Genomic DNA, 22,832 nt, shown 5'->3' on the forward strand with positions numbered 1-22,832 from the left:
TTAGAACAATTTAAAAGTCAACTTTGGTGTCAGAAAAAAAGAGGACCATGAGGGAAATCCTCAGGTAAAACACATAAAATAAAGTGCAGCGATAGGCAGCTAAGTTAGTGGCATCCAATGCAAATGTCAGGAGGGTCGAGAGCAGTTTTCCCAAGCAAATGGTTCTCCCCACCTTCCTCTCCTTCAGTCTCTACCTCCTAGGCCCAGGGGAGAAAACCAGAGAGGTAGCAGTGTCCACAGGAGAAACTGGGTTGGAAAACACTTAACACAGACTGCAGGGAAAACTCCAGAAACACTAACCAAGGTAAAAATGAAGTAAAATTGAGAGACAAAGGGTTAACTTTAGTTTAGGTAAATTTAATGACTATAAAAGCTGTTCACATAGCAGCTTTAAAGAGACACGTTTTCCACTGACATAAAGTTGCTTCACCCCTTGCAGCTTATCTCCACAGCTTCATGACCTCTCTCCTCAGCGGCCGGCAATGTCTCCCCTTCCTGTTGGGGAGGACTGCCCAAGTCAGCTCTGAGGCCATCCTCTCAGGTCAGCAATTTTCAGAGGAGTCCTTCAGGGTGGTCCTGCAGAGAACATGTCCCCTAAGTGTCTGAGAGCTGGCCGAGGTGATCTGAAAGAAAACCAGGCAGAAGAAGGCAAGGTAACTAGGACTGTACCACTGGGACTTCACATGGAGCCTCTAGAGGAGAAGCCCCTAAAAGGAATCTGATGGAGGCGACTGGCTGGCACAGACCACATGGCTCCTGTGTGCCCCTGATCCTGGCAGGAAGAGAGGCCTCATGGAATGGCAATATATATAATTTAAGAAGTCAAAGCAGGTCAGACCCAGACATGTCTCCCTTTTCTCTTGGAAGATGGCTCCTCCTCAACTCTAACCATAAAATTCAGGTGAAACTGCCCATCACAGACCCTGTCCTCCTAACTCCAAGGCTGAGCCAGTCAAATCCTTCCTTAGGATATTTACAGCCAACAATTGGTGAGAAATGTTCTCTCTCCTCCAACCGAGAGCTGAAAGAATGTGACCCAAAGTTATCTGTGGTCACATTTCTTACCATAAGAACAAGTCAGTCCATTAGTAAATACTCACTAAGTACATATTTTGTACCCGGAATTGCCCTAGGTGCCAGAAGATGAAGATAAATAAACAGAAACAAAACAGGCATTTTCCCTGCCCTTAAAGGAACTTCTGTGGATGCTCTAGGGCATCAGTCTGTGTCCTGCCTAACCCATTAGTCCGTGTCCTGCCAGCTTCTGGTTCTGAGGCAAAGTGGACATGAGAACAAGACAGGGAAGGTGGCAGTAGCAGAACTGGGCAGTGTGAGAAGAGAAGGCAGAAGAAAAGAAGAAATGGAAGGAGAGAATAAAAGAAGCATATCGCCAGTGAAAGAGAGAAAGAAAGGGAGGGAAAATCCCATAGCCATATAGCTGACCTGCAAGTCCAGGGAAGAGACCCAAGAAACTTGAGCACATGTACGTTAGAGAGGCCTGATCCCTCAGAGATCACAAAGAACACGTTGATCTCCGTCAGGGAACACTCTCTACTCACTGGAAATCACTTACACCTCCTGGCCTCTCTGCAGCAAGAAACTACCTGCCACTGCTTACTCCAGACTCACCGAATTCCCACAAAGAACCCTTCCAGGGCAGGGCACGAGAAAAGGTAAGAAGAATAAGAAAGCATTAGTAAGGAGCAGTCTAAAATACAATCCAAAGTGCCCTTCCATTGTACTGGTTGAGAGGAGATTTTTTTTTTTTTTTTTTTTGAGACGGAGTCTCGCTCTGTCACCCAGGCTGGAGTACAGTGGCCGGATCTCAGCTCACTGCAAGCTCCGCCTCCCGGGTTCACGCCATTCTCCTGCCTCAGCCTCCGGAATAGCTGGGACTACAGGCGCCCGCCACTGCGCCCGGCTATTTTTTTGTATTTTTTAGTAGAGACGGGGTTTCACCGTGTTAGCCAGGATGGTCTCGATCTCCTGACCTCGTGATCCACCCGTCTCGGCCTCCCAAAGTGCTGGGATTACAGGCTTGAGCCACCGCGCCCGGCCAGAGAGGAGATTTTTATTTTACTAAAATGTGTCTCTAGGACAAAACTTTATTACCACAAATTATCCAAACCAACACTCATTTCACAGTACAAGCCGACAGCCCAAAAGGACTCCTCACCTTCACCAGCACATAGTCCCCAGGCTGGGCTCTGACCCTGAGCCCAGGGTTATTGACATCCTCCATCTCTGCATCAGGGAAGATCACCTTAAGGTTTCCATCATTCCTGCCGCACAGGTCAGTGACAGAGCGTTTACTGAGCTGCAGAAAGAAGAGAGAAGAGTTTATGGATTTGTCACAGTCGTAAGTTCTTGGAGGGTAGAACTTGTGCCTTCTCTGTCTTGGATCCCCAAGAGTCCGACCCACAGAGCAATCCTTAACCAAGGAATCACTGAAGACTCAGTGTTTGCTGCTGCTTCACCAGCAAGGGCAGTGTATGGCCCACAATAGAAACGCTAAAGTTTTGCTAACTCTATTGTAATGAATCAATTAATCAATGAGTCTGTAGAGAACTGCCTTCTGCAAGAATGGACCTCCAACAGGCCTAAATCCAGAGACATATGAGTGATGCATTTGGAAAACCAACTGTCACTTTACCCAGTCTCATACTAATCACTCATGAATGTTCTGGGATTGTTTGGCCTGGATTACTTGCCGTTACTGAATAGACAGACTGAAAGGCAGAATCTCCATCACAACACCCAGAAGACAGAGCCAGGAAAATACTAACATCACTATGATGGGATGAACTTCTAGAGTCTACAGAAACCCTTCTCTTCCAGCCATGATAAAGAGAGAGAAACAAGTTTACCCTTCAGCCTTATAAATAATAACCAGCAAATTGGGCAAAATACATGAAACAACCGTTTTCGGATACTGGACAAAAAAGATCACACAAGACTGTGAACTGCGAGAGAAGGAAAACAAAGTGAGCCCCCCAATCACCCCTGCTTTCTGCCAGAAGGCAATGCCAGACGGGAGCCTGTGAAGCAGGAGGGGAGAGCCCACGCACAGCACAGCGGTCCTCCCTGCGCTGAAGAGAGAGGGATCAGGCTCCAGGGAGCCTGAAATAGTTAGAAACTGTGAAGCAAATTCTAGAAAGGAGGGAGCGAAGCAGAAAAAGAATTTCAGAAATATGCAGGGGGTCCTTATGAGTCTTCACTGAACACTAACACTTGCACAGGTAGCATAAAACTCCATGAAGTCAGGCAAAGAGAGTAACCTGGGAACTGTCCACTGAACAGTTCCGAGAACTCACATGTGGCTTGGAATCCACCACCAAATAGAAGAGTTTATGGATTTGTCACAGTCGTAAGTTCCTGGAGGGTAGAAATTATGCTCATCGGTTCCTTGGGATATATTTACTAGCAACTCCTGACAGAAGGCCACATCGTAGTAGTGAGGCCAAACTATCCAGAGAATAAAAAAGTTTTCTTGGCTAGGCGCGGTGGCTCACGCCTGTAATTCCAGCATTTTGGGAGGCTGAGGCGAGTGAATCACCTGAGGTCAGGAGTTTGAGATCAGCCTGGACAACATGGCGAAACCCCATCGATACTGAAAATACAAAAATTAGCCAGGCATGGTGGCGCACATCTGTAGTCCCAGCTATTCAGGAGGCAGAGGTTGCAGTGAGCCGAGATCATGCCACTGCACTCCAGTGTGGGCAACAAAGTGAGCCTCCGTCTCAAAAATTAAAAAAATAAAAAAATAAAAAATAAAAAAGGAAGGGAGGGAGGGAGGGAAGGAACAATCTCTGTGATCTCTGGGACAGTATCAAGTGGTTGGACATATGTGTAATTGAAGTACTGAAGTGGTGGAGGTGGGTGGAAGAGGAAGCAGAGCAAAAAAAATCTGAAGAGTAACAGGTGAAATTTTTCCAGATTTGATGAAAACTATAACCCCAGAAACTAAGAAGCCTCAAAAAAATCCCAAAGAAAACACAAAGGGGTAAACACAAAGAAAACCACCCCCAGCCACATCAAATTCCTAAAAACAATGATAAAGCAAAATCTTAAAAGCAGCCAAAGAAAACGGCATAGAGTAAAGAAGAATGACCACAAACCTGTCAGAATCATGTATGTCAGAAGTCAACAGAATGATACCTTCAAAATGTCAACCTAAAAGTCAACACTCGGTGAAAGTATATTTTTAAAAGGAAGGTGAAATAAAGATCTTTTCAGACAAACAAAACCTGAGCGGCATCACTGCCAAAAGACCTGCATTACAAGCGATGTTAAAAGAAGCCTTTCAAGCACAAACAAAACGATGCCCAGTGGAAACGTGAACGTACACAAGGGATGAAGAATGCCAGAAATAGTAAATGAGTGGGTAAATACAGACTTTTTTCTCTCATTTATTAAAGTTCCTTTAAAAGATAATTGTTTAAAGCAAAAATAACAATGATTTAGGGATACAAAAGTAAAAATCTGGAACAATAGCACAGAAGAAGGAGGAAGGGACAGAAGTATATCATTATAAGAATCTTACATTAAATACACTGAGTGATACCCAGTCCGGGGTTAAAATAATGAGCCAAAAAGAATCCAAAGGGCACATAATCTGCCATTAGAAAATCAAGTTCTGACTACATGCTATATTCTTAAGTAATCAAAGACACAGGAAGGAGTTCAGTCTTTAAATGAATACCGCTTTAGGAAAACAACCTTCAGCTGAGGTTTAGAGTCTCTACTATTTCCTACAAAATACTTACTAGTTACAAAAGGAAAAAGAGTAACTTTACAGTCAAGAAGGCTGGGAGACAGTATCTTCCATGTTTTCAAAGTTAACATCATCAGTAATGAGACAAATCAAAACTGTACGCCACCTCACAGGATACGATTAGAATACAACGTCCTCTCTCTGGTATTCCTGCCAAAGAATGCATAACCTGAATCTTATCATGAAAATACATCAAATTAGGGACCTTCTACAAAATAACTGGCCTGTAATCTTTAAGTGTCAAGGTCATGGAAGTCAAAGAAATAATGAGAAACCATCCTAGACTAAAGGAGACTAGAGAGACATGACAGTTAAATGCAACATGTGGTACTAAACCAAATCCTTTTCCTATAAAGGACAGTTTGAAGACAACTGGAGAAACTTACATGGGGTCTCAGGATTGGATAGTAGTAATCTAACAAGGTTAATTTCCTGATTTTCATAGTTGTACTACAGTTATCTAGGAGAATGTCCCTGTTTGTACAAGATACACATTACAGTATTTGGGGGTTTAGGGACATCAGGGCAGCAACTTACTGTGAAATGATTCAAGGGTCTTTGTAATACACTGCAACTTCCCTATGGGTTTGCAGTTGTTTTACAATAAATTTTTTTTTTTTTTTTTTTTTTTTGAGACGGAGTCTCGCTCTGTCACCCAGGCTGGAGTGCAGTGGCCGGATCTCAGCTCACTGCAAGCTCCGCCTCCCGGGTTCACGCCATTCTCCGGCCTCAGCCTCCCGAGTAGCTGGGACTACAGGCGCCCGCCACCTCGCCCGGCTAGTTTTTTGTATTTCTTAATAGAGACGGGGTTTCACCGTGTTAGCCAGGATGGTTTTGATCTCCTGACCTCGTGATCCGCCCGTCTCGGCCTCCCAAAGTGCTGGGATTACAGGCTTGAGCCACCACGCCCGGCCAATAAATTTTTTTAAAAAAAGAGAGTTCAGGCCAGTGCAGTGGCTCATGCCTGTAATCCCAAAACTGTGGGAGGCTGAGGTAGGAGGATTGCATGAGTCAAGGAGTTTGAGACCAATCTGGGCAACACAGCAAAACCCGATCTCTACAAAAAATTTGAAAAATTAGCCAGGCATGGTTGTACACATTATAGTACCAGCTACTCAGGAGGTTGAAGCAGGAGGGTCAATGTGAGCCCAGGGAGTTCAAGGATATAGTGAGCTATTGTTACACCACCACACTCCAGCCAGGGCGACAGAGCGAGAGACTTTCTCTCAAAAAATATAAAAAATAAATAATAAAATCAATTAAATTGAGAGTTCAGGTTCTATGATTTGAAAAAAACCAAGTGTAAAAGAACATTCATGAGACAAACAGGGAAATTAGAACACTGAACAAATATTTGATAATATTAAGAAAGCTGGAAGTGCTCTGGAAATCTAAAAAGAATATTAAGAAACTGTTGTCAATTATTGTCAGATATAATAGCACTTTGTTTATAATTTTTTTAAAGTCTTTATCTTAAAGGCATATATACTGAAGTATTTACTGAAGAAATATCTTTTTTTTTTGAGATGGAGTCTTGCTATGTCACCCAGGCTGGAGTGCAATGGTGTGATCTTGGCTCACTGCAACCTCCGCCTCCCAAGTTCAAGCAACTCTCCCACCTCAGCCTCGTGAGTAGCTAGGACTACAGGTGTGCACCACCATACCTGGCTAATTTTTGTTTTTTCAGTAGAAACGGGGTTTCACCATGTTGGACAGGATGGTATCGAACTCCTGACCTCAAGTGATCCACCCACTTCAGCCCCCGAAAGTGCTGGGATTACAGGCGCAAGCCACTACGGCCAGCCTCCATGTCTACATATGTTTAAAATTCTCCATAATGTAAAAAAAAAAAAAAAGGCAGAGCGATTATAGACGCTGGAGATAGAGCTGTATCAAATACTGACTCTGCCACACACTAGCTGTGTAACCTTAGGGAAGTTATGCTCTGTCTCTGAGGTCAGTACCCTCCTGCACAAAAGGGAGCTAATAACAGCACCTTTCTCCAAGGACAGTGGTGGCATTCTGTGCTGATGGCCATAAAGTGCACAGTTCCTGGCAGACAGTAAATGCTGAGTGATGTGAGCCATTATCATCTTTTCTGCCACTCTGGACATAGCAACTTGGTGTTTTAAATTGGCCATGTCTGGAGGAAAGAAAGTCTCCTCTAAGAGAAAGCAATGACTCCAACTGCTAGCCTTGAAAAACCTATTTATTCTCTAGCCCCAAGTAAGTAATGGCTATGTTGGATGTTTAAGAAAGAGCTTTGTGGTCGAGAGCAGTGGCTCACACTAGTAATCGCAACTCTGGGAGGCCGAGGTGGGTGGAGTACCTGAGGTTAGGAGTTTGAGAGCAGCCTGGCCAATATGGTGAAATCCTGTCTCTACTAAAAATACAAAAATTAGCTGGGCATGGTAGTGGGTACCTGCGATCCCAGCTACTCTGGAGGCTGAGGCAGGAGAATTGCTTGAGCCTGGGAGGCAGAGGTTGCAGTAAGCCAAGATCGTGCCACTGCACTCCAGCCTAAGCGAAAGAGTAAGACTCCGTCTCAAAAACAAAAACAAAAAAAGGCCGGGCACGGTGGCTCGTGCCTGTAATCCCAGCACTTTGCGAGGCTGAGGTGGGCGGATAACTTCGAGACCACCCTGGCCAACATGATGAAACCCTGTCTCTAATAAAAAAAATGCAAGAATTAGCCAGGCATGGTGATACACACCTGTAATCCCAGCTACTCAGGAGGCAGAGGCAAGAGAATCGCTTGAACCTGGGAAGCAGAGGTTGCAGTGGGCTGAGACTGTGCCACCGCACTCCAGCCTGGGCAAAAGAGCGAGACTCCACCTCAAAAAAAAGGCCGGGCCTGGTGGCTCACACCTGTAATCCCAGCACTTTGGGAGGCCGAGGCGGGTGGATCACGAGGTCAGGAGATCGAGACCATCCTGGCTAACACAGTGAAAACCCGTCTCTACTAAAAATACAAAAAATTAGCCAGGCATGGTGGTGGGCACCTGTAGTCCCAGCTACTCGGGAGGCTGAGGCAGGAGAATGGCGTGAACCCAGGAGGCAGAGCTTGCAGTGAGCTGAGATCTTGCTGCTGCACTCCAGCCTGGGTGACAGAGTGAGACTCTGTCTCAAAAATAAATAAATAAATAAATAAATAAATAAATACTTTTTTGTGTGTAAATCTAACAAAACATGGACAAAATCTGTATATTGAAAACTACAAAAACTTTGATTTAAAACATCAGCCTGGCCGGGCGCGGTGGCTCAAGCCTGTAATCCCAGCACTTTGGGAGGCCGAGGCGGGTGGATCACGAGGTCAGGAGATCGAGACTATCCTGGCTAACATGGTGAAACCCCGTCTCTACTAAAAATACAAAAAACTAGCCGGGCGTGGTGGCGGGCGCCTGTAGTCTCAGCTACTTGGGAGGCTGAGGCGGGAGAATGGCGTGAACCCGGGAGGCGGAGCTTGCAGTGAGCCGAGATCACGCCACTGCACTCCAGCCTGGGAGACACAGCGAGACTCCGTCTCAAAAAAATAAAATAAAATAAAATAAAAAAATAAAATAAAACATCAGCCTGTAGTCCCAGCTACTTGGGAGGCTGAGGCAAGAGGATCACTTGAGCCCAGCAGTTTGAGTCCAGCCTAGGCAACATAGTAAGGAAAAAAAAAAAATCAAAGATCTAATGTTCTGAAACATAAAAAACAACATAATAACACAAACACATATGGCCTCACCCCTTCCACTAGCACCAGCTGGGTACAGCCCACAGAGATCTGATTGGCTTTTGTTGCTTCTTCACGGAAGACAGTGATAAGTTCCTCCAAACGCCTTAATTTTACTTCTTCCGGGACATCATCCTTCAGCCTATGATATGCCCGTGTCTTCTATTTAAAAAAAGGAGGAAACAGAGGTCACCCAGGACTTGTAGAATCTATTCTTAATGCACAGAGGGACACCATGTTCATTCTACCTACAAGTTACAGACACATGTACAGAAACCCAAGCCAGAGCCAAGAGCTTTCTCTGGCTCTGGGAGCATTCCAAGATAGAAATGTAGTGGAGTCACATTTTTGCAAGGGTTAAATTCTAAATTTAGCACATGAAAATCACAGACTCAAAATTACTCTTCATATTTATCCTAACATTACACTTATACATATACCAAATGGCTCATATACACTAGGTTACTCAGCAGCACTATTTATAAAGACATAAGATGCAATGCAGCCTAAATGTTTCATTAGGCAAGTAGTCACAGAAATTATGGTTTATCTATACAATGGAATATTGTGCAGCTATTAAACAGAATGATAGTTCTATATGTACTAATGTGGATTGTTCTCCAAAATCTACTGTTACTTGAAATAAGCAAAGTACAGATGAACACATATAACTTTGGTGTAGACAGAATACATACAGGCATGCTTATGAAAACATGAAATATCCTCAGAAAGTTATAAAAGAAATTGCGAAGAGTAGTTGCCTTAAGGGAAGGAACTAAAACATTAGGCAACCTAGGAAGAAGGAAGAACTACTCATGTACACCACTTAAACTTTTGAATTTTATACTACAAGCATGTATTACCTAGTCCAAAAGAAAAAAGGGAATTTATCCTTAAAATGCCTTTAAATCATTCAAAACCACAGTGTGTATATATATCTATATGGCATGAGCTCATGCTCAGTACAGCTGGAGAACCACTGAGCTAGACAAAAGTATGGAATAAAAGGAGTATCTATATACCAAAGTCTGGACATTCAAACCAGTCTGCCTTGAAGAGAAGATCCACAGAGGAAAATGGAGAATCCTAAAAATATTGCAGAGTTTACTCCATTCTGTCTACTAACAACAATAACTTACCTCTGTTGTGCATTTACTATGCATGAAACACAACTGTAACTGCTTTAAACATATTATCTTACTTAATCCCCAGAACAACCCTATGAGGTTGGTACTAATGTTATCCCCATTTCACAGATGAGGAAACCAAGACATTTGCCCAATGTCACACAGTTTTTGTTTGTTTTTTGTTTTTGTTTTTGAGACAGAGTCTCGCTCTGTAGCCCAGGCTGGAGTGCAGTGGCACGATCTCAGTTCACTGCAAGCTCCACCTCCCGGGTTCACGCCATTCTCCTGCCTTAGCCTCCCGAGTAGCTGGGACCACCACGCCCAGCGAATTTTTTGTATTTTTCGTAGAGACGGGATTTCACTGTGTTAGCCAGGATGGTCCCGATCTCCTGACCTCGTGATCTGCCCACCTTGGCTTCTCAAAGTGCTGGGATTACAGGCGTGAGCCACCGCGCCCAGCCAATGTCACACAGTTATTAAGTGGCAGAGGCACAATTTGAGTGCTTGCTCTCATTCACTAGGTTCTTGATTAAGTTCCTGTAACCTTAACCCTAACTTAGGAATTCAGTCCCAAAGTGAACATTCATATTCACTGACCATAGGATGCTTCTCCCACACGCTGAAAACCCATTTCCCATCCCTAGGATTTTTTTTTTTTTTCTTTTTTTGAGATAGGGTCTCACTCTGTTGCCAAAGTGGAGTACAGTGACACAATCTTGGCTCACCACAGCTTCAACCTCCCAGGCTCAAGTGATCCTCCCTCTTCGGCCTCCCAAATAGCTGGGAACACAGGCATGTGCCACCACGCTTGGCTTTTTTTTTTTTTTTTTTTTTTTTTTTTTGTAGAGACAGGGTCTCCCTGTTACCCAGGTTGGTCTGAAACTCCTGGGCTTAAGTGATCCTCCCACCTCTACCGATCCTAGTATTAAAAAGATTTTCTCAGGCCAGGTGCAGTGGCTCACGTCTGTAATCTCAGCACTTTGGGAAACCAAGGTTGGCAGATCACGTGAGGTTAGGAGTTGGAGACCAGCCTGACCAACATGGAGAAACCCTGTCTCTACTAAAGATACAAAATTAGCCACGCGTGGTGGCACATGCCTGTAATCCCAGTTACTCAGGAGACTGAGGCAGGAGAATAGCTTGAACCCAGGAGGCAGAGGTTGCGGTGAGCTGCCATGCCATTGCACTTCAGCCTGGGCAACAAGAGCGAGACTCTGTCTCAAAAAATTAAAAAAAGAATTTATCTTGGGAGGCTGGGTGGATCACGAGGTCAAGAGAGCAAGACCATCTTGGCCAACATGGTGAAACCCTGTCTCTACTAAAAAATACAAAAATTAGCCGGGTATGGTGGCATGCACCAGTAATCCCAGCTACTCAGGAGGCTGAGGCAGGAGGATCGCTTGAACCCAGGGGTGGAGGTTGCAGTGAGTCAAGATCACACCCCTGCCCTCCAGCCTGGCGACAGAGCGAGACTCTGTCTCAAAAAAAAAAAAGAATTTCTCTTGCATATTTGTGATGTCCATGGAAAGAAAGCAAAATAGAAACTAACAGTTCCTCTGAAGCTTCATCTCTCCAAAACAATAAAAGAGACATGAATAGATACATACATCGGCACAGTTACGCTGTCCACAGAACACTATGCAGTGGCTTTAAAACAAATGAATTAGTCAAGGTGTCATGACTCACACCTTTAATCTCAGCACTTTGGGAGACCGAGGGGGAAGGACTGCCTGAGCAAGACACTGCTTCTTAAAAAAACAAAAAAAATAGTTTGGTTGATGGCAGCTCAGTAACAATGACAATGAAGTCATGGGTTCAGTCATTCGTCAGCCAGCTTTTCTGAGACCCCTGGCCACAGGGGCCTTCAATCTCCTGCCCAAACACAAGCACACTGCCACAAAGGTGACTGAGGGAATGAGGAGTGAACCATGCAAATCCATGCCTACAATCAAGAAAATGACAGTCAACCAGGACTATCCTTCTCTGCAGGAAAAGTGCACTAATCTCTCCTTTCCTAATCTCCTTCTGCTGTGCTTTCCCGGGAATCTGTTTTGTTTCTTGGGAAGCTTCCAAGTGAGTTCACTTGCCTAGGAAAACAGAAATGAGGAACCACTGAGGATGGTTGCGAAGATGACCAGGGGCCCCGGTAAAATAAATCACACCTGCAAACCAAAAAGGAGTTCTGCATGTTAAGAAACAATCTTAGATTTCTTATAAAGAAAAGGTTTTCGGCCGGGCGCGGTGGCTCAAGCCTGTAATCCCAGCACTTTGGGAGGCCGAGACAGGCGGATCACGAGGTCAGGAGATCGAGACCATCCTGGCTAACACGGTGAAACCCCGTCTCTACTAAAAAATACAAAAAACTAGCCGGGCGCAGTGGCGGGCGCCTGTAGTCCCAGGTACTCGGGAGGCTGAGGCAGGAGAATGGCGTGAACCCGGGAGGCGGAGCTTGCAGTGAGCTGAGATCCGGCCACTGCACTCCAGCCTGGGTGGCAGAGCGAGACTCCGTCTCAAAAAAAAAAAAAAAAAGAAAAGGTTTTCTCCTTCCATATTCAAATTGTAAACAATCTAAACATAATGTTAAAATATTTTAATGAAGAGGAATACTGGCACAGTAATCATGTATCACCAAACTGCTGAACTATTTCAAAGAGTAGACAGAGTGGACTAGAAAAATGAAAGGAAGTGAATCGTAAGAGCCTGTGGTTTCTCAAGGACTGCCTTGCCACCACTCTCTCTTCTGCCCGGATCTCTACAATCACCTCCAAACTGGTCAGGAATGATGTCAGTGCTCCCCAACCCCAGGACTCACCTGTCTCATGCTGTAGGCAAAGAGGAAGCCCATGTTGTACTGAACTTCCCGGAGCAAAGAGACTGTCTGGACGTGATCTTCCTCCGTCTCACCACAAAAGCCAGCAATGAAGTCGCTGCTGAGGCTCACACCTGTGACACACAGCAAAGGATGACAGGTCACTGCTGTTTACCTTCAAGGGAGGCCTTTGGCATATGTGAATTACAAGGGAGGGATAGCAACTGTAAGGCCCTCCCTAGGACATTCAGCCCATGCATAAGTAAAACAAATAGTCAGTACAGAGTAAGGCAAGATGGGCCTCTTCATCCACAGCATTCCATGACAGAGACCAGCTTCTTGGCCTACATTTCCCCTAAGCACTAGAAAAGGTATTTCCACTTCCAGTGCTGCATTTAGGGACACAGTAGGAGTCCACATTTTCATTTCAGTCCTTCAGTTTTTACCAGTGAAAAGCTTGTGGTGTTTCATACAAAAATATATTTCTGAATTTGGTTTCATACAACGGTCATTTAAGACAGTAGTAGCGGCTGGGTGCAGTGGCTCACCCCTGTAATCCCAGCACTTTGAGAGACTGAGGTGGGCGGATCACTTGAGGTCAGGAGATCGAGACCAGCCTGGCAAAACCCCATCTCTACAAAAAAATACAAAAATTAGCCAGGCATGGTGGTGTTCAACTGTAGTCCCAGCTGCTCAGGAGGCTGAGGTGTGAGGATCACCTGAGCCCAGGGAGGTCAAGGCTGCAGTGAACTGTGTTCATGCCACTGCACTCCAGCCTGGGCGACAGAATGAGAGCCTATTCCCCCCCAAAAAAATTATTCCAATGACCCAATGAGGTGAGTACTATTAACTCCATTTTACACATGAGAAAGCTGCAGCCCAAAGAAATGAAGTCACTTATCTGCTACCACACAGCCTGTAACAGTGGAGCTTCGCCCATAGTCACATACCTAGACTCCGCATTACCCTGCCCCAACAAAATGAAAGTCTTTGTGCATAAAAGTTACAATAATTAGGCCGGGTGCAGCGGCTCATGCCTATAATCCCAATACTTTGGCAGGCTGAGGCAGGCAGATCACTTGAGGTCAGGAGTTCAGGACCAGCCTGGGCAACATGGTAAAACCCGTCTCTACCAAAAAAAATACAAAAATTAGCTGGGCGTGGTAGCCTATAGTCTTGGCTACTTGGGAGGCTGAGGTACAAAAATCGCTTGAACCAGGCAGGCAGAGGCTGCAGTGAGCCAAGATTGCACCACCACACTCTAGCCTGGGCAATAGAGCAAGATTCTATCTCAAAAAAACAAAAAACAAACAAAAAAAAACCAAAAAAAAACAGTTATAATTAGAAATTTTGGGAAAAATGTATACACCCACAACCAAATCTAAACTAAAAGACTACAGACTATTTTATTAGGAGGAAGAGGACAGAGGATAATATAGAATAAGATAATATGAAAGGAATTATTTTTAAAATTTACAGTAATAAGTTGCCATAAAGCTAGTTAGAAAAAGTACACATTTTAAAAGATATCAATTGCTCTCAAATCAGAACTAATTTAGACATAACTTTGTCACCGTACAAGATGAGATAAGGTCTTTCCTCTATGTCCAGAAATACAAAGACCATAGAAAAGGAGTTTCTATAGCCTCGAGACCACAAGGTCATCCATACCTGAGTATTTCCAGCAGGACTAAGACAACAAAAAGCCAGAAACACATAAAAGAAAGAATACAAAGAGAGAGAAAGAGAAAGAAGAAGAGCACAAGAAGTATGAAATTGTGTCACAGCCAGGCGCAGTGGCTCAAGCCTGTAATCCCAGCACTTTGGGAGGCCGAGACAGGTGGATCACGAGGTCAGGAGATCGAGACTATCCTGGCTAACACGGTGAAACCCCGTCTCTACTAAAAAGTACAAAACACTAGCTGGGCGAGGTGGCGGGCGCCTGTAGTCCCAGCTACTCGGGAGGCTGAGGAAGGAGAATGGCGTAAACCCGGGTGGCGGAGCTTGCAGTGAGCTGAGATCCGGCCACTGTACTCCAGCCTGGGCGACAGAGCGAGACTCCGTTTTTTAAAAAAAAAAAAAAGAAAAAAGAAATTGTGTCACAAGGAAATGCCAAAGGTGATGACAGCTGCCTGTATCTAACAACAAGGCTGGTCACTGGTAGAGTAACATGCACAGCAGAATGGGTTTCTTAAATGTACCTGGAATAGATTCTCTGATATGGTGAACTAACTCCACATAAGCTTCTCTTGAATATCTGCAATAAAGAACAAAAGGAAAAGGCCTACATAAATCCAATCTTTTTAAATGAATGCTACAAAAAGATAACACTATGAATTCCCACGTGTAATCACTTCTCATCCACATGGCAGGGCACACAAGTAGATTAAAGTATCCAAAAGAGCCCTTTTGATCCAAGCTGTATCTTCTAATCTAATCTAGAGCCTATGGATTTTTATTTCAAGGACATAAACTTTTTTTTTTTTGAGACAGAGTCTCACTCTGTCTCCCAGGCTGGAGTGCAGTGGCACAATCTCAGCTCACTGCAGCCTCAAACTTCTGGGCTCAAGTGATTCTTCCACCTCAGCCTCTCAAGCAGCTGTGACCACAGATGTGCACCACCTACACCAGCTAGTGTGTGTGTGTTGTGTGTGTGTGTAGAGACTGGGTTTCGCCATGTTGCCCAGGTGTGTGTGTGTAGAGACTGAGTTTCGCCATGTTGCCCAGGGGGTTTTGTGTGTGTGTGTGTAGAGACTGGATTTTGCCATGTTGCGCAGGGGTGTGGGTGTGTGTGTGTGTGTGTGTGTGTGTGTATGTGTGTGTGTTTTGCCATGTTGCGCAGGGGTGTGTGTGTGTGTGTGTGTTTTGCCATGTTGCGCAGGGGTGTGTGTGTGTGTGTGTGTGTGTGTGTGTGTAAAGACTGGGTTCCCCCATGTTGCCCAGGCTGGTCTATTCTCAAACTACTGAGCTCAGGCAATCTGCCCACCTCGGCCTCCAGATTAAACATTTTAGAGGACCTCTAGAACACTATGCCCTGTGGAAAAAGACAAAGCACTAATTCCATACAGCTTGCCTTGAGACACATTCTCCCTTCAGTCTCATCTGTGTAATACTTATTATTCTCAAAGTGAACACATAGAGTGACATTTAAATTCTAAGATGTAACAAAACCTTAATGTTAACATTAAAGAATTAAAATCTCAGAGTGTGCCACACCATAGATGCTTAATTTAAAAAAACATACTAAACAGTGAAAATGGGTGACCCAGTCCTTAGCCTATGCTTATGGAATTAGCAGAAGCAAGCTCCAGTGCTCCATAGCTTAGTCATACAATAAATACTCACTGGCACACAGTAGCTGCTCAGTAAATATTTACGTTTTTTAAACTACACAGTGAAAATGGGTGACCAGTCCTTAGCCTTTGCTTATGGAGTGAGCAGAAGCAAACTCCAGTGCCCAGTGGCTTAGTCATACAATAAATATTTACTGAGCAGCTACTGTGTGCCACACACTACGCTAGGTTCTTGGCAACAAAGACACTGTTTGGTCATTAAGGAAACATGGAAAAGTGGGGGATGCCCCCTCTCCAAGCAAGTCTGACCCCCTCCGCATGGCCTCCAACACACGGCTGCTTCCACTCTGGGCTGGTAGGTGGATCTGTTTACAGATGTTATCTCTCTCATGAATCAGCTGCAGAACCTGATGAAACAGAACACATTATAGGTAATCAAAATCTCACCAAAGAACCTTACAGAAAGCAACACCGCTCTTACTATGTATCCTCCAAGGTTAATTTTCACATAATAAAGAGGCTAATTAAACCAAACACACAAATCACCTATTCCCTAACTTTTGTTCAAGCCCCCTTCTGTTGTCCCAGACATTTCACCTAATGGCATCTCTGCTTTCAAAGAGTAGAGAGAAGAAGCCGGGCGCGGTGGCTCACGCCTGTAATCCCAGCCCTTTGGGAGGCCAAGACGGGCGGATCACGAGGTCAGGAGATCGAGACCATCCTGGCTAACACGGTGAAACCCCGTCTCTACTAAAAATACAAAAAAAAATCAGCCGGGCGTAGTGGCGGGCGCCTGTAGTCCCAGCTACTCGGGAAGCTGAGGCAGGAGAATGGCGTGAACCCGGGAGGCAGAGCTTGCAGTAAGCCGAGATCACGCCACCGCACTCCAGCCTGGGTGACAGAGCAAGACTCCATCTCAAAAAAAAAAAAAAGAATTAAAGAGTAGAGAGAAGCAAGCAAGCAGAGGTCAGATTAAAGCCATGGAGCTGAATACAGGTAGTGCTGACACTAGGGTCAGCAGGCAAAGAAGGCAAAAATGGCACTTCTTTCATCTAGCTTACAACAAACTAGTCACTTTCTTTTTTTTTTTTTGAGACAGAGTTTTACTCCCTCACCCAGGCTGGAGTACAGTGGTGCCATCTCAGCTCACTGCAACCTCTGTCTCTTGGGTTCAAGCGATTCTCCTGCCTCAGCCTCCCTAGTAGCAGGGATTACAGGTGTGAACCACCACGCCTGGCTAATTTTTGTATTTTTAGCAGAGACGATGCTGCCCAGGCTGATCTAGAAATACTGACCTCAAGTTATCTGCCTGCCTCAGCCTCGCAAAGTGCTGGGATTACAGGCGTGAGCCACCATGCCCAGCCCAAACTAGTCACTTTTAAACATACCATCAGGCCAGGTGTCATGGCTCACCTCTGTAATCCCAGCACTTTGGGAGGCCAAGGCAGGAAGATTGCTTGAGGCCAAGAGTTCAAGACCAGCCTGGACAACACAGCAAGGCCTTGGGTCTATTTTTTTTTTAATTTTTAAAAGAAGAAAAAAGGGGGAAAAAAAAAAGATGCCATCAAAAAACTGATACTAGGGGAAAATATTTGAAAACATATTGACAAAGGATTTGAATCAAGAATACATAGAGGCTGGGCGTGGTGGCTCACCCTTGTAATCCCAGCACTTTGGGAGGCTGAGCTGGGCAGATCATTTGAGGTCAGCAGTTTGAGACCAGCCTGGTCAACATGGTAAAACCCTGTCTCTACTAAAAATACAAAAATTAGCTGGGCATGGTGGTGTGCACCTGTAATCCTAGCTACTCAGGAGGCTGAGGCAGGAGAATCACTTGAACCCCGGAGGCAGAGGTTGCAGTGAGGCCAGATCACGCCACTGCACTCTAGCCTGGGTGACAGAGCGAGACTCCATCTCAAAAAAAAAAAAAAAAGAAAGAAAGAAAAAAAGAAAAAGAAAAGAAAAGAAAACATAAAGAGAATGGAGCCCAGTCTCTCTCCTCCATTGCAAGAAAGGCCGTTTTGCAGTGGTCAAAAAATTAAAGGATATATAAAGAACTTTTACAACTGAATAAGAAGACAATCCAGAGGAAAAAAGATGAAAGTGGGGGCCAAAAGAAAGACATTTCACTGAAACCAAAAACCTCCAACAGAAGGTTTCAGATGCAGGCTTACCTACTTCATGCCAGGCCCTGTGCTAAGTACCTTTGACACAACACAGGCATACCTCAGAGATATCACAGGTTTGGTTCCAGATCACCACAATGACAAGAATATTACAATAATGTGAGTGACACAAATGTTTTGGTTCCCCAGTGCAAATAAGTTATATTTACTCTATACTGCAGTCCATTAAGTGAAAACAATGTACATACCTTAATTTCATTATACTTAAATTTTTTTTAATATATTGAGATAGGGTCTCAGTCTATCGCCCTCACTAGAGTGCAGTGAAACCATAGCTCACCCCAACCTTGAACTCCTAGACCAAGCGATCCTCCTGCTGCAGCCTCCCAAGTAACTATGACTACAGGCATGTGCTACGATGCCCAGCTAATTTTTTTATTTAAAAATTATAGGGTCAGGCGCAGTGGCTCACACCTGTAATCCCAGCACTTTGGGAGGCCGAGGCGGGAGGATCACGAGGTCAAGAGTTCAAGACCAGCCTGGCCAACATGGTGAAACCCCGTCTCTACCAAGAACACAAAAATTAGCCAGGCGCGGTGGCACGCGCCTGTAGTCCCCACTTCTTGGGAGGTGAGGCAGGAGAATTGCTTGAACCCGGGAGGCAGAGGTTGCAGTGAGCCAAGATCATGCCACTGCACTCCAGCCTGGGCGACAGGGCAAGACTCAGTCTCGAAAAAAAATAAAAATAAAAATTATAAAGTTGTTATGTTGCCTGGGCTGGTGTCCAACTCCTAGGCTCAAGTGATTCTCCTGCCTCAACCTCCCAAAGTGCTGGGATTACAGGGATGAGTCACCACACCCACCCTTAGAATACTTTATTGCTAAAAAAAATGCTAACGATCATCTGAGCCTTCAAGTGAGCAATGGTGCTGGCTGCTGATTGATCAGGGTGGTGGCTGCAGAAGGTTGAGGTGGCTGTGACAATTTGTTAAAACAAGACAACGATGAAGTCGGCCATATCAAATGACTCTTTCATGAAAGACTGCTCTACAACATGCGACGCTGTTTGATAGTATTTTACCCACAATAGAATATTTATTCTATAATAATATTTTACCCCAATAGAACATCTTTCAAAACTGCAGTCCTCTCAAACCCTGCCACTGTTTTATCAACTAAGTTTATGCAATATTCTAAACACTTTGTTGTCATTTCAATAATATCCATAGCATCTTCACCAGGAGTAGATTCTATATCAAGAAACCATTTTCAGGCCAGGCACGGTGGCTCATGCCTGTAATCCCAGAACTCTGGGAGGCCCAGGTGGGTGGATCACTTGAGGTCAGGAGTTCAAGACCAGCCAGGCCAACATGGCATAACCCCATCTCTACTAAAAATACAAAAATTTAGCTGGGCGTGGTGGCAGGTGTCCATAATCCCAGCTACTTGGGAGGCTGAAGCAGGAGAATTACTTGAACCTGGATGCAGAGGTTGCAGTGAGCCAAGATTGCAACACAGCACTCCAGCCTGGGCGACAGAGTGAGACCCGTCTCAAAAAAAAAAAAAAAAAAAAAAAAAGAAACCATTTTCTCTGCTCATTCATAAAAAGCAACTCCTCATTCACTGAAGTTTGACCATGAGATTGCAACAATTCAGTCACATCTTCAGGCCCCACTTCTAATTCTAGTTCTCTTGCTATTTCCACCACATCTACAGTTATTTCCTCCACTGAAGTCGTGAGCCCCTCAAAATCATCCACGAGTGTTGAAATCAGTGTCTTCCAAACTCCTATTAATGTTGACATTTCGACCTGTTCCCATGAATCATTAATGTTCTTAATGGCATCTAGAATGATGAACTATTTCCAGAATGTTTTCAATTTACTCTGCCCAGATCCATCAGAGAAGCCATTATCTATGACAGCTATAGCTTTATGAAATATATTTCTTAAATAAGAATCGATCTTATATAAAAACTAAAATAGGCCGGGCGCGGTGGCTCAAGCCTGTAATCCCAGCACTTTGGGAGGCCGAGACGGGCGGATCACGAGGTCAGGAGATCGAGACCATCCTGGCTGACACAGTGAAACCCCGTCTCTACTAAAAAAAAAATACAAAAAAACTAGCCGGGCGAGGTGGCGGGCGCCTGTAGTCCCAGCTACTCGGGAGGCTGAGGCAGGAGAATGGCGTGAACCCGGGAGGCGGAGCTTGCAGTGAGCCAAGATCACGCCACTGCACTCCAGCCTGGGCGGCAGAGCGAGACTCTGTCTCAAAAAAAAAAAAAAAAAAAAAAAAACTAAAATAATAGGGCTTGAAAGTTGAAATTACTCCTTGATCCATGGGCTGCAAAATGGATATTGTGTTAGCAGGCATAAAAACAACACTAATAATCTCTCTGTACATCTCTATCAGAGCTCTGGGATGACTTAGGTGCATTGTCAATGAACAGTCATATTTAGAAAGGAATCTTTTTTCCTAAGCAGTAGCTCTCGACAGTGAGCTTAAAATACTCAGTTAACTAGACAAGCACAGTGGCTTATGCCTGTAATCCCAGCACTTTGGGAGAATGAGGTAGAAGGAGCACTTGAGTCCAAGAGTTTGAGACCAGCCTGCGCAACACAGGGAGACACCAACTCTACAAAAAATTAAAAATTAAATATTCAGTAAATCATGCTATAAACAGGTGTGCTATCATCCAGGCTTTGTTCCTCTATTTATAGAGTACAGGCAGAGATTTAACATCATTCTTAAGGGCCCTAGGATTTTCAAAATGGCACATGAGCACTGGCTTCAACTTAAAGTCACCAGCTGCCCTGGCCCCTAAAGAGAGTCTGGCTGGGCGCAGTGGCTCACGCCTGTGATCCCAGCACCTTGAGAGGCCTAGGTGGGAGGACTGCTTGAGGTCAGGTGCTCAAGACCAGCCTGGGCAACACAGTAAGACCCCATCTCTAATTTTTTTTAAAAGAAAACAAAAGAAAGTCAGCCTGTCCTTTAAAGCTTTGAAGAATGGCACTGACACTCTTCTCTAGCTATGAAAGTCCCAGATGACATCTTCTTCCAATAGAAGACGGCTCATTTACACAGAATAACTGTTGTTTAGTAGAACCACCTTCATCATTGATCTGAGCTAGATCTTCTGGATAACTTGCGCAGCTTCTACATCAGCACTGTGGCTTCCCCTTGCACTTTGATGTTAGAGAGATGGCTTCTTTCCTCAAACCTTGTAAGTCAACCTCTGCTAGCTTCAAACTTTTCTTCTTCAGCTTCCTCACATCTCTTGGCCTTCAGAGAACTGAAGAGAGCTAAGGCTTTACTCTGGATTAGGTTTTGGCATAAGGCAGTGCTGTGGCTTCTTTGATCTTCTCTTCAGATCACTGAAGCTTTCTCCATATCAGCAAAAAGGCTGGTTTGGGTTGGTGGGTTTTTTTGTTTTTTTGTTTTTGAGATGAAGACTCACTCTATTGCCCAGGCTGGAATGCAGTGGCACAATCTCGGCTCACTGCAACCTCTGCCTCCTGGGTTCAAGCAATTCTCCAGCCTCAGACTCCCAAGCAGCTAGGATTACAGGTGTGTACCATCAAACCCAGCCAATTTTTCTATTTTTAGTAAAGACAGCATTTTGCCATGTTGGCCAGGCTGGTCTAGAACTCCTGACCTCAGATGATCTGCCCACCTTGGCCTCCCAAAGTGCTGGGATTAAAGGTGTGAGCCACCACACCCAGCCAAAAGGGCTGTTTTGTTTTCTTATCATTCATGTGTTCAGTGGAGTAGTACTTTTAATTTCCTTCGTAAACTTTTCCTTTGCATTTACAACTTGGCTGGTTGGCATAAGAGGCCTTTCAGCCTAGCTTGGCTTTCAACATGATTTCCTCAGTAAGTTTAAACATTTCTGGCTTTTGATTTCAAGTGAGAGCTGTGCGACCCTTCCCTTCACTTGAGCACTTTAGAGGCCACTGTAGGGTAATTAAATGGCCCAATTTCAATATTGTTGTGTCTCGGGGAATAGGGAGGGCTGAGGAGAGGGAGAGAGATGGGGGAATGGCCGTCAGTGAAGCAGTCAGAACACACACATCATTTATCAGTTTAGGTCGCCGTCTTATGTGGGTGTGGCTCACAGTGTCACGAAACAATTTTAAGAGTAACATTAAACAGCAATGATCACAGATCACCATAACAGACATAATAATAATGAAGTTTGAAATACTGTGAAAATCACCAAAATATGACACAGAGTCGTGAAGTAAGCACATGCTGTTGGAAAAATGGTGCTGACAGACTTACTCAGAGTTGCCACAAACCTTCCATTTGTTAAAAATAACTCCATAGTATCTGCACAGTGCAATAAAACAAGGTATGCCTTTGTATCTATTTCACAACAACCCATAGCAGGAGGTAACTGTTAACGCCTTATTAACCCCATTTTACAGATAAAGGTGAAAAGCTGAAAACATCACATGCTTGCTGGTAAAGCAGTGGAAGAGCTGAGATTTGAACCTGGGTCTGTCTGAGGCAAAAGTCTGGGCTGTTTCCCAGAGCACCACACCACCTCCTTCCTGTCCGCCCCATACCACCATTACCACCCCATCACCATTATTACCACTCAGCTGCCCACTTTGTAACGAACCCTCTCTGTATAGCCCTCACGGTCCTGCAGGCGGTCTTAACCTCCGCTGAATATCAGTCCTACCTCCACTCCCACCTTGGCAGACTTTTTTTTTTTGAGACACGGTCTTGCTGTGTCACCCAGGCTGGAGTGCAGTGGTGCGATCTTGGCTCACTGCAGCCTTGACTTCCTGGGCTCAAATGATTCTCCCACCTCTGTCTCCCAAGTAGCTGGCACAACAGTCGTATGCCACCTCACCCAGCTAATTTTTTGTATTTTCAGTAGAGACAAGGTTTCCCCATGTTGCCCAGGCTGGTTTCCAACTCCTGAGCCTAAGCAATCTACCTGCCTCAACCTCTCCAAGTGTTGAGGTTATTGGT

General features: G+C 44.7%; 1 protein-coding gene across 30 annotated transcripts in view; it reads right to left on the reverse strand.

The window, feature by feature from the left end:
• Positions 1-336: 336 nt before the first annotated feature.
• The window catches only part of CDK5RAP1 (CDK5 regulatory subunit associated protein 1), a 50,264-nt gene continuing 27,768 nt past the window's right edge, over positions 337-22,832 (reverse strand). For 23 of the 30 annotated variants that reach the window (XM_015149199.3, XM_077951474.1, XM_015149195.3 and 20 more), the window contains 6 exons: positions 16,034-16,131; positions 14,633-14,688; positions 12,435-12,565; positions 8,508-8,657; positions 2,177-2,317; positions 337-623 (listed from right to left, as the gene is read on the reverse strand). In XM_015149199.3, coding sequence (XP_015004685.1) covers positions 543-623; positions 2,177-2,317; positions 8,508-8,657; positions 12,435-12,565; positions 14,633-14,688; positions 16,034-16,131 — 657 coding nt within the window. In that variant the 3' untranslated portion in view covers positions 337-542. The remainder of the gene's footprint in view (positions 624-2,176; positions 2,318-8,507; positions 8,658-12,434; positions 12,566-14,632; positions 14,689-16,033; positions 16,132-22,832) is intronic. The other 7 variants (XM_077951464.1, XM_077951482.1, XM_015149198.3 and 4 more) reach the window with 2 other exon arrangements.

Source organism: Macaca mulatta, chromosome 10 (genome assembly GCF_049350105.2).
Source record: "Macaca mulatta isolate MMU2019108-1 chromosome 10, T2T-MMU8v2.0, whole genome shotgun sequence".
Lineage (NCBI taxonomy): Eukaryota > Metazoa > Chordata > Mammalia > Primates > Cercopithecidae > Macaca > Macaca mulatta.